Raw genomic sequence first — 12,591 nt, 5'->3', positions numbered from 1 at the left:
TTTGCAAGCCTGCACCAGAGGTTAGCTGTTTCTGTGCACATCACTGCTTCAGGAAAGCATTTCTGACCCTGCATTGCTATATGATTCCCGAGTCATCGGGATGCACCCTACCCCTCTTAGAAGTTTTGAAACGTTTAACTGAGACACCTTGTATATATATTTGTTACTTATACAAATGAAAAATTATTACCTGGGAAACATTTTACTTGCTGAGACTTTTCTTCTAAAGCCTTTAATGAATCATTTGCTAGGTGATTTATGACATTTTCATAACAATCTCGTATATTACTGAATTTTTCATATTTCTAAAATATAGTATGTACTATTTATTAATATTTACAAATGAAAACGAAATAAGTGAATTATTTCAACATCTTACTTCAATCAAAGCATCTCTCTCTGNTAATTTCAGTGAAATTTTTCAACACTACATAACCTTGGCACCACATTTTAATTCACATTTTCAAAATATCTTTCAAAGAATATATTGAAGATTAATGATATATCACATTATAATTACAGTGATATTCTATACATATACTATTCCTACATATAGATTATTCTATATGTTATTAATATGCAGTCTTTATAGAATAAATAGTAATACAGTAGAGCATCGATTATCCGACTCAATTGAGGACTCGGGTTGGTCGGATAACTGGAAAAATCGGATAACCAAAAATAATGAAAAAAATACATTATTAGTATAGTATATTAGTATATCGCTATTAATTAGTTAAATGTAATTAGTATATTAGTATATCGTTAACCTACTTCGATGTTAAGCCTAACAAAAATTTTTTTTAAATAATATTGTCGCTATTGTACCGTTAAAAATTATTTTAAAATTATTTTATTGCTCACAAAACAAACAACCACTAATAATTAGAAAATTAAATCTCATTTAAATACTGGCCTCCCTTTCATGGTCGAGCCAGCATTGCCAGCTAAATCACGCAAAAAGTTAACAAAAATTATATTAAAGTAGCCAAGACATAGCCAAATATTGTAGCGCCACATCACTAGCGGACATTTGAAATTTGCCGACTAGGACGATCGGTTAACCGATGTGACAGTTAATCGGGGGTCGGATAATCGATGATCTACTGTACCTTAATTAAAATCAAACACTAAATTATACTATGTAAGCAAAGAAAATTATAGAACTACATATAAAAATTATAGAACATATCAATAGTTTAAAAAATAATTGAAAGCTAATCTTAATTTAAAAAANTACAACAAAAAACAAATGCCTTTGAATCAAGTTGAAAATTTAAAGAAAAAAATTAACTTAGACAGTATTTTTGTTTTTTTAAATAAAACATATTATTAGGTCATCAAGGATGACATTTGTAGGTAATAATATTGCCAACCATTGAGTCTGACCCATCTCAGAGTGCCTATGAATTATCGTTGAAGTTTGATATTAGCAAACAAACAATATTAACTCATTTAGCTCAAATTGGTAAAGTGAAAAAATTGGATAAGTGGGTTTCACATGAACTGAATGAAAAACAGAAACAAAAACGTTTGGATCCATTTTTGAATTGAATTGTCACTTGTGATGAGAAATGGATCCAACATGACAATCACAAACATTCAACACAGTGATTGGACAAGGATGAATCACTAAAACACACTCCAAAGTGCAATATTCATCAAAAGAAGCTGATGGTGAGTGTTTGGTGGTCTAGCGCAGGTGTGATCCATTATGATTTCATGAAACCTGGCTCATTGATCACAGCAGAAATATACTGCAACTAACTGGACGAAATGATGCAAAAACTTAAACAAAAACAGCCTAGATTGGTCAACAGATCGACTTCTATCTTATTGCATGATAATGCTAGACCACACATAGCACAAATGACTGTGGCAAAACTACAGGAATTGGAGTTGGAACTTCTTCATCATCCTCCATACTCACCAGACTTTGCCTTTTTTTCCACAAATTTCATCCTTGATAACCCAATATAAAAATTTACAATAATATTTTGTATTAAGATTTTAAAAAGCAAAGACAGTCAATACTCCAATCACTCAATCTGGTTCTTACTTTAGTAATGAAAAGTCCTGCTACTGAATACCCTTTCTGATTCAATTTATGAGGATGGAATTGTCTTTAATGCATTTAAGAGAAGACAGATATGTGTTTTCTCACCTATAGCCTGGAAGATTTCTAGTTTGTTTTCGAAATGAGTTGCAGTACTTCTTTTGCTCTCTAGTATTCTTGATTTGTCTACCTCAGTTGCTTTAATAGCAGCATCAAGCTTATAGCCCAATAATTCAGCAGTTCATTTAGCTTTAATAATCAAGTTTATGGAGAAATACTTCATACTTTATACTCATTTGTATCCTTGCCCAACTTGCACAATTTGGCATAATGCACTTATTGAAGCTAACTGGGCATGGTTAAAACTTAAGACAGCATCAGTGCAATTATTCAAGATATTACAGGTTCTGACAAGTAAAGATTTTTCAGAGTCCTGCCACAAATAGGCCACATATTGATTATTGACAATCTGTGACATGCCATGACAAGCAAAAATTTAAAAAACTAATAAGCAGGCTTATTAGTTTTTTAAAATTTAATTTAATACCATATATTAACCAAAGTTTTTACTATAGCTTACAGTGACCATAAACAAAATGTTCAGTTCCCTTTTGCACATGCATGTGGACGAGCAGTAAATGGATTGAATGGAACATTTTAGCCGACCGAGTTTAGGCTTAAGGTATAAGCCTAATTTCCAATGTTTGAATTGAATGATTAGACGGAACATAATGCTTAAGTAATGAAAGTGAAATCATTGCACATGTGCATGGAAATCTCACACACAGACAAAAATCCTAAATTCTCCACTACCATGAAGAATGCTAAAAACATCCTTGAAAGTTACAAGGTGTCAATCTTGAATCATGCCCTCCAGACCAAGATCACAAAGACCATCAGGAACAAACATCTCATTTGAAATATATAAATCAGCATGACAAGGGCTTACCATTAAATATAAACACCACAAATCACTATCCACTGCTTGGTGGGTGGGTGACATTTAGATATTTTGTAACTTATTAGTTTTACTAAGTTATTTATGTTATTTTATTTTCTTGTATTCTTAACCATTAAAACTAGAATGTTTGATGGAATTTTTGTAAATCTGAAGATAGTCTTCTGATAAGACCAAAAATGTTAGTTATTAAATAGTTTTATGCTGCTTAAAAAGGTTGTGAGTGTCTTAGTTGCTTTCTATGTTTTTATTATATTAAGAAAAAAAAATATATATATATATATATGAGTTCAGGCTAGTTATATATATAAAACCAAGCCTGAACTCATATCAAATCACTAAATGCCAAATTAATTTTTGGCTACATTCTTCCAGAATATTCCAAATGATCAAATTTCATATAATAATTAGTACAAAAAGGCAGCCTAGCTATCTAACTTTAGAACAAACTGTTTTTGATTATAATACTAGCATACTAAGTTACAACCCAAAATTAATCCAGTATTTAGTGATAACATTAGAAAATTAAAGAATATTTGTTTTTATTGTATTAAACAAATTTAAATAATTTGAACTCTGTTTCCTCCTTTTTTCATAAATTTTTCTCTCAATTTTCTTATTTTTAATTATAAAAAAGTGCATGCTGTTCTCTCCAAATGGGATAAAAAAAATTTTATGTAAATAAACAATTTAATTGATACAACTGAAAAACTAACCTTTCTCTAGTATGGGATTGGGATTGAGAAGATTTATTTACTATATCTATTTAAAATAAAATAAAATTGAAATAAAATTAAATAATATTCCAAAGTTTCATGTAGAATTAAACATTTATAAACAAATAATTATAACTAATAATAAAATTATCATTTACTATTATTGTTGTTCTTATTATGATTAAAATTCACATAAAATTATTATTATACTCACATTATTTTATGATAGTTTAATATAAAAATAATTATTCTAAGTTATAACATTATATTTTATTTTAGAAGTAAAATATGCAATATTATGAAAAAATTTTCAAATTAAATAAATCATAAATTATTCTTTTTTGTCTATTTATAAATTCTATATTAGCCCATGTTTCTATTCAATAATAAGTAGAACATAAATGTAAATAACAGTCTGTGAGGACTTCATTTCTTATTAGTCAAATTACTTGCTTTAATCATATTGAGAATCAATATTAATGTTTTTTCAATTTTAGTAGTGATTCAAAAGATTATTACATACAGTAGACTCTCTGTTAACCAGAACTTAAGCAACCAGCTAAAATATCAAAGAAATAATTAAAACAAAATTAATTTCTAGTGGAAATAGAAATTAATTTTAGTAATAATTGTGTTGTATGTCTAGTTTAAACTTGGCATTATGCACTGTGAGCAAGCATATGATGAGCTTCATGCATCATATGTTTGTCTGCCATCCTGCCAATTCACCCTGTGTAAACATACTGCTCAGTTTGCTACAGTGTAAACATATTGCTACAATTTATTGTTATTGAAATTTTGTGTTTTCACCCAACTCCATATATGTTGAAACAATAAGCATTAGTAAAACAGCTCTGTGAATGTTTTTATAATAAAACTGTGTTACATTAAATTAAGGTTGTCTTTATTTGCTTTTAATTACTGTATTTCAATATTAATATCATGTCAATACAGAGTTTATGGTGTAGTATAGTATTGGTTAAACCTATTTTTATAGTAACTCTCAAGCAACCAAAAACTACATTTATCTGAAATCTATCAATCCCCATGGGTGCCAGTTAACTGAGATTCTGTAAATATTTAATAACTTCAGTTTCTGTGAATTACTAAATTTACTAAATGTAAGTTCTGCATTGTAAACAATATTATTAATAAATCACGTGATTTTCAAATTTCAAGCTCAAATTTGTATGTAGATCTCATTATTGCATATAATTCCTACTGTTTAAGACTTTAATTTAGTGCTAATTTCAAATAAAAACATATAATGGTGCTAAATCAAAATTTGACTATTATATATATATATATATACACACTAGCAGTTACCCATGATATAATACCTACCGCTGAGAATGATGAAAATTGCTGAGAATCAAACAAACTGTTTTCAATTTGATCAATTTTTTTGGAACATTTACAATCATTCTATAATTGAACCAATATGCAATAACAAAGTTGAATTTAAAATGGTTTAAACATTTGGTTAAAAAATCAAAATGTATAAAAATATTTATAACAGTGTCTGAAATGTTATCAATTCAATACACCTAAGTACTCAATGAAAACTAATCGTAGTTGAAAACAAACAATCACATCTAAAATAGTACAGTAGAAGCCATTATTCAGGATAAGCCTTTATCCTCTCCCTATCCCCCTGCCGGGGAATTTTGAAAAATCCCTTCTTAGTATGCATTTTCATGATGTACCCTAACTGTGTACCAAATTTCACCTCTTTAGGTTCAGCAGTTTGCTCTGGGAGATGATGAATCAATCACTGTCAGTCAGTCAGGACAAGTAATTTTATATATTTAGATAGATGTAGACATCTTATTTTGTAATCAAATTCATTTATAATATATATAAAGTTTTAGAAATTTTACTAATTATGATAAATTTGTGATAAAAATAATCTTTTTGTTTATGAATAAAATTTTTGAAGTGAAATATAATTTGTTGGTTTAGACATATTTTCTCATGTTTTAATTAATTTCATCCAAAACTAATAGAATAAGATATAACTATCTAAAAATAATTTAAAACTTTTGCTCTGAAGAAAATGCTTGTAAGCTTCAACTATAAAGTTTATTAACTAGAGATACATTAATTACTTGTACTTTTTAAAATACAAAATAAAATTGTAAAATCTTGATTAGCAATAGCTATAAAACAATGTATATAACAATAATTTTCTGTAAGAATTAATAATATACATGTTGAACTAATGTAAAAATTGGGGAGACTATCCACATTTTGGATAAGATAATTGAATCCTTTTTCTTTTATAGAATTATCGCAGAGAAATTTGCATGTATTGTCAGGATGATCAGCTATTGGATGCTTTTCACGTGATTGCTAAATGCTCTAAGTTAGAAAAAATTCGGGAAAGTGTGTTTGGAACTTCTATTATTCCGTTGGAGAATTTTTTGGAACTTATTACTAATATAATGATCCCTTGTACGGAGTGACGTACATCGTTGTTTATTTTGCATATTGGAGTATTCGTTTTTGCCGAAAGGTGGCATTTGTTTTTTCCTTAAAAGTGTGCTTGTGGCTAAGAAGTGTTGGGAGACTATCCACATTTTGGATAAGATAATTGAATCCTTTTTCTTTTATAGGTAAGTTTGCTTGTTTTATTATGTCTCAAGGCAGAAAGAGGAAGACTTATTCACCGACTATACCGGAGAGAACACCAAGTAGACCTAGAAGGAGTAGTTTAGGTCAGGAGGAGGAGGTTACAGAATTACTGCAAGATTCGAATTTTGACGTATCGGAAGGTGTTCGTTTATTATTACGTATGCATGCTGCTCTTAATGGCAAGGTGGAGGATTTTATAAAGCGACTTGACCATCTTACAGAATGGCTTAAGAATGTGGATGAGGCACTTGTTGATTTTAAGGTTAGATTAGTGGATATTGAGGCCAGGATTGGTTCGGGCGGATCGGAGTCGGTGAGTTCTTCTCTTATTGATAATATTAGTTTGAAAGTGTCGAAAATGGAACGAGAAATAGATTACATGGATAATCAGCGAAGAATTAATAATATAATAATACAGGGTTTGGAGGAAGGGGCTGGAGAATCGGCTAATGACACTTTAGAGGCAGTTAAATTCTTTGCTATGAATAAGTTGAATTTGCCTGTGTTGAGATATGTTGATGCTAAGCGAGTTGGAAAGAAATTTGGTGATAGGCCTAGAATAATAATTTGTCAGTTTGGGTCTCTTAATGATAAATTATCTTTTAAAAAAGCAGGTTTTGAGTCCCGTAATTTGAATGTATTTGTTAATGATGACTTTTCTCAACGAATGAGAGATATAAGGTATAAGTTAAGGATGTTTGGAAAACAGAAGAAATCTGAAGGTGCTCAGAAAATCCGTTTAACTTATGATAAAATATTTATTGATGGAGTGAAATACGGATATGATGAGAATTCGGGTAAAATTATTGTTGTTTCTTCATAGCAACCACAGTCCCAGTGTACCTCTATAGTGATATGGAATTGTGCTGATATTAAAAATAAACCGTATTCATTTTGGAAGTATACATCGCAATTTCATTTAGTTTTTTGTCTGAAACCTGGTATTCTTCTAAAAGTAATAAAAATAATCTGGAAGTTTTATTGGATTATAATTGTATTATTGGTAATGCTTTTAGAGACGGTTGTAGGGATAGATTTAAGGCTGGATGGTTGCTATTTATAAAAATTTACTTTTGTTATAAAGTACTTTATAAAGATGATTTTGTGGTTTTGATTAATATTATATTCCCTGTGGGAGAATTTTTGTTATGTTTTGTATATATGCAAGAGCATAGTTGGCAGGAAATATTTGAGACACTAAATAATTTTGATTTCAATGAAGATTTAAATTTAATTATTTTGGGTGATTTTAATGATCGGATGAGTGAGGGAAATGTTATTCCTGACTACATTGGTAATGTTTATGATATTGATTAGGTTAAAAGAAAAAGGAAATCTAAGGATGTGATTGTAAACAGCAGAGGGAGAAAGATGCTTCAATTTTGTGCAGATAAAAATTTATTAGTATTAAATGGTAGAACGTCTGGCGATGAAGCTGGGGAATATACATTTGTGTCCAGCTTGGGTTCTTCAGTTATCGATTTTGATTTAACAACTTTTTCTGTATGGGGTTGTGTTAAGTCGTTTTCTGTGGATGATAATTGTTGTTTTTCGGATCACTTTCCTATGGTATTATGTTTGAATAAACCTGGTCAATCTAAGGTGAATAATGATGGGAGTTGGCATGAAAGAATTTTTTGGAATGATGAGTCTATAATAGTTTTATGTTTGAGTTGGAGAGGTATCTGTTACACTGTGATTCTGTTTCTTTATCAGAGGTTAGTAAATTAATTGTTGAGATAGCTAGTGCTAATAATATGAATGTAAAACCAAAGGATTATATAAATACTAATAATTGGTTTGATTTAGATTGTCGTTTAATGATTCGTAACAGAAATAGAGTTTGGAGAGCTTTTAAGAAAAATGGTTTGGAATCGTACCGTAAATTATTTGTGTTATTTCGTGACTTAGTTAAAAAGATTTGTTTAGCTAAGAAGAAAAAGTTTTTGTATACGGTTCAGAATTCCGGGATCTTCCGCAAAAATAATAAACGGTTCTGGAATCTATGTAAAATTAGAAATTATAACAGTAGAGTGAACATCTCTTTGGAGAAATGGTTTACTTATTTTTACTCCTTATGTGGTTCTTCACTTCCTTATATTGTAGATTTGTCTATCTTTAATGAGTGTTTAATTTGATCTAATGAAATTTTAGATGCAGATATTTTGAACTCTGAATTGAGTTATGTTTTAAATAAAATTAAAGTTGGTACTGCGCCTGGGGATGATGGGGATACCTTCTGAATTTTGGAGAATGCTCTAAGTTAGAAAAAATTCGGGAAAGTGTGATTGGAAGTTCTATTATTCCGTTGGAGAATTTTTTGGAACTTATTACTAATTTAAGTAATTTGGATTTAATCAATTAATGGATTCTGTTTTTCCGATATTGCTTAGAAGCTTTGATAGGATCTTAAGATCTGGGGAAGTCCCGAAAGATTGGAGTAGTGCTATTTTATGTCCAGTATATAAAAATGGATCTAAGTCGATCCCTAGTAATTACAGAGGAATTTCTTTACTGAACTGTGTGTCAAAGATATTTTGTAATATATTGTATTATAGGTTGGTTACCTGGTTAAATTTAAACGATGTTTTATTTGAGAATCAGGCCGGATTTCGTGAAAAATACTCTACGCTGGACAATATTTTTATTCTGCATACTCTTATTACTAAGACATTAATGAAAAAAAGGAGAAAAGTTTATGCATTTTTTGTTGACTTGTCCTCAGCTTTCGATACTGTAGATAGGAATTTAATGTGGAAAAAACTCTTGAAATATGGTATTAGTTTTAAATTTGTTTCCTTGCTTACTGAATTATATAAAGAGTGTAATGTGAAGATTAAATGGGGTTGTCTTTGTTCTAGGTCTTTTTTTACTGTTACTGGTGTTAAACAGGGCTGTGTTTTAACTCCTGTTTTGTTTAGTGTATATTTAAATGATTTAATTGAACAAATAACTAATTCCGACTATGAAGGTATTGAGGTGAATGGCATTAACATTAAAATATTGGCCTATGCCGATGATATAGTTTTAATTGCCGACTCAGAGGCTTACAAGGATTTATTAATATTTTGGACAAATATTTACTAGAAAATAATATGAGCCTGAATATTATGAAATCTAAAGTTGTTGTTTTCCATAATGGTGGTAAACTTGCTAAATTGGATAAATGGTGGTTTAGGAATGATGTAATACAGGTAGTTTCCCAATATAAATATCTGGGTGTTGTATTCAGATTTTATGGTAAATTTAAATATCATATTCAGACTGTTAAAAAGAATGCCTTTGTTAAAACTGATAAAGTTATTCAAATGTGTAGATCGGTGAAATTGCGAAATTTGAAAGATTGTCTAAGGATTTTCAATTCAATTGTTAAATCATCCATGTTATATGCATCTGAGGTTTGGGGATACCAATATGACGAGTTGAATCCGGTCCTGGTTAATTTTATAAAAAAGTTATTTGGTTTGTCTCGTTGCACCCCAAATTATTTGATTTTTATGGAATGTTCAATATTACCTTTGTCTTTTACATTATTGAATAAATGTTTGAACTGGACTTTCAGGACTATTGCATTGGATGAAAAACGATGGAGCAGAATATGTTTGTGTTATGTGCTTAATAAGAGAAACTTTCTGTGGTTAAAAGTTTAAGGGAAATTTGTGTTAATAATGGTATTAATTTTGATGAATTATTAAATAAGCATGATAGTTGTTCTATTTTGAAATTAAACTATTTTGATAATTTTATTCTGGATTTGAATCAATGCATTAATGCAAGCTGTTATAATGATTGGTATAAACACTTAAATAAATCTTTTTTTGATTGTTCGCTTTAGAATTATAAATTTTCTCTTAATATTGGTGCCACAGTAATGCAAATCAAATCTAATTCCCTTAATTTTTTACACAATTATCGCAGAGAAATTTGCATGTATTGTCAAGATGATCAGCTATTGGATGCTTTTCACGTGATTACTAAATGCTCTAAGTTAGGAAAAATTCGGGAAAGTGTGTTTGGAAGTTCTATTATTCCTTTTGGAGAATTTTTTGGAACTTATTACTAATTTAAGTAATTTGGATTTAATCAATTTTGTTCAAAAGATTAAATTATTTTTTAGGTAATTTTTGTTGATTTTTATTTTGTTTTAGTAACCCTTGTACAGAGTGACGTACATCGTTGTGTATTTTGCATATTGGAGTATTCATTTTTGCCGAAAGGTGGCATTTGTTTTTTCCTTAAAAATGTGCTTGTGGCTAAGAAGTGTTGGGAGACTATCCACATTTTGGATAAGATAATTGAATCATTTTTCTTTTATAGGTGGGTGTAATTAATGTTTTTTTCTTTATATAATGATGATTTTGGTTGGATAGTTCTCTCCATGATGATTTTTTGTTATTATGTTATATGTTTATATTTGGATATTTGGCTTTCAGATATTTATTTTTGATGTTTATAATAATATTTGTATAATTTTTGTTTTGATTTATGTATATGTTAATTTTCTCTGTAGTAATGGATGGATTATGATATTTTGTGTAATGTACATGTAACGAATTATTGTATACCCCGCATCATGGGCTCTGCCTAGTATGTCTAAATAAATAAAATAAATGTAAAAATTATGAATTTTTTCATGAATGACAAAATATTTTTAAAAAGAATAAGACTGATAGTGAATTAATTATAAATAATTCTAATCTTTCAAATTCTTTAAACTGAATTATTGATAGTTTAAAAAAATGTTTTGATTCTGTTAAATTATATAAATTTATAAAAATAAATTTAAAATGATAAAATTATAGACATCATATATTAAAAATATGTTATACTCACAAGTTCGAGGTGGAGGTGGAGGTGGAGTTTTATTTGGTTGTTGTAATTGATTCTGTGATGAATAAAATGTTAAAATAAAGTATTTATTTATATATAATAACTACTAACTGAAGATTTATATATATATAATTTATAAATTTATTAATAAAAATAATTTAACCTGCATATCAGAAATTTCTTTCAATTTCTTTTCTTGTTCCTTTGATATGTCTGTTAATTTCTGTATTTGCTTTACATAATACTTCTCATTAGAAGCCTTCTTTTCCTGTTCTTTCCTTATCTGTTCAATGCTTTCTTGAAGCGCACTATTCAACTATTTAAAATTTAATAGCTAATATTATAATCAAATAATTTGCTATGCATATGCATTTATTTATAATACAAATTTTGTAAACCTTTTCTATTTCTAAGTTGCGTTCATATAGCTGTTTTTCCATTTTCTTTTGCCATTCTTTCTCTTGTTTCTTCAAATATTTTTGAAGATCAGATTCAACAAAGTTCAACTTTAATAATAACAAAAAATTCCATAATACGTTAATAAATTTGAATTTGAATAGTAACAAAAAATCAAAATGAAACAATATGTATTAAATAACTTTAATCCAATTACAGTCATTATGTATTACATTAATGTTAAATCTATTCAGCTATTAATTAAATTTTTTATTAAAATCAAAAGTAATAATTGTATTTTAAGATACATATTAAAAATATGATTCAAAAATATAAAAAGTATCATTCAAAATTATATTTTGCAGTTTTTAAATAATAATAATCATCCCTCTAACAACCAATTTAAAGTTAACAAAATATCTGTTGGAGATATTTTTAAATTTCCTGTTTAAAATCTTAATTAAATTATTTCTTTTATTTTATTTTTACTATGATCTTCTTCAAATATCTTGTTTTATTAAAATACAGTTTATCTTATGTTAAAAATTTTAAATAGCTAGTAGAATTATAATTAGTTTAACAGAAATCTGAATATAAAATTTGAAATAAGTTTTAAAAGTTTCAAGAAAAGAAAGTGGTCTATTGAGAAATAAAAATGTTTATACTAATTTTAAATAATTTCAAGAATATTTAAGGTAATTTCAACATTTTACTTAAAAATACTTTTAATATCATTAAATTTTATTCTATACTGACTCATAAGACATTTAACATATTATCAATAATTTCAAAATATTATATTAAAACAAATATATTATTATGCTGCCTATTCATGAATTGTATTGGTAAGATAAAATTATGACAGGCTATCCTCATTTATTTATAAACTGTATTTTAATAAAACAAAATATTTGAAAAATATCTTAATAAAAATAAATTAAATAAAATAAATAAATATTTAAATTTAAAAATTTTTCATGATTAATTTACAAATATGTAAC

General features: G+C 28.0%; 1 protein-coding gene across 1 annotated transcript in view; it reads right to left on the bottom strand.

Annotated features, from left to right (window-relative positions):
* LOC111637023 (zinc finger protein DZIP1L-like) overlaps positions 1-12,591 on the bottom strand; it is a 36,221-nt gene that overhangs the window by 10,294 nt on the left and 13,336 nt on the right. Inside the window, exons 9-15 of the mRNA XM_023382427.1 lie at positions 11,593-11,700; positions 11,358-11,510; positions 11,198-11,249; positions 3,731-3,776; positions 1,931-1,962; positions 380-399; positions 191-305 (exon numbers count right to left, since the gene is read on the bottom strand). Coding sequence (XP_023238195.1) covers positions 191-305; positions 380-399; positions 1,931-1,962; positions 3,731-3,776; positions 11,198-11,249; positions 11,358-11,510; positions 11,593-11,700 — 526 coding nt within the window. The remainder of the gene's footprint in view (positions 1-190; positions 306-379; positions 400-1,930; positions 1,963-3,730; positions 3,777-11,197; positions 11,250-11,357; positions 11,511-11,592; positions 11,701-12,591) is intronic.

The sequence above is a fragment of the Centruroides sculpturatus genome, unplaced genomic scaffold (assembly GCF_000671375.1).
Source record: "Centruroides sculpturatus isolate CEXI.00-Female unplaced genomic scaffold, Cexi_2.0 scaffold60, whole genome shotgun sequence".
Lineage (NCBI taxonomy): Eukaryota > Metazoa > Arthropoda > Arachnida > Scorpiones > Buthidae > Centruroides > Centruroides sculpturatus.
This window is presented reverse-complemented; position numbering and strand designations above follow the sequence as displayed.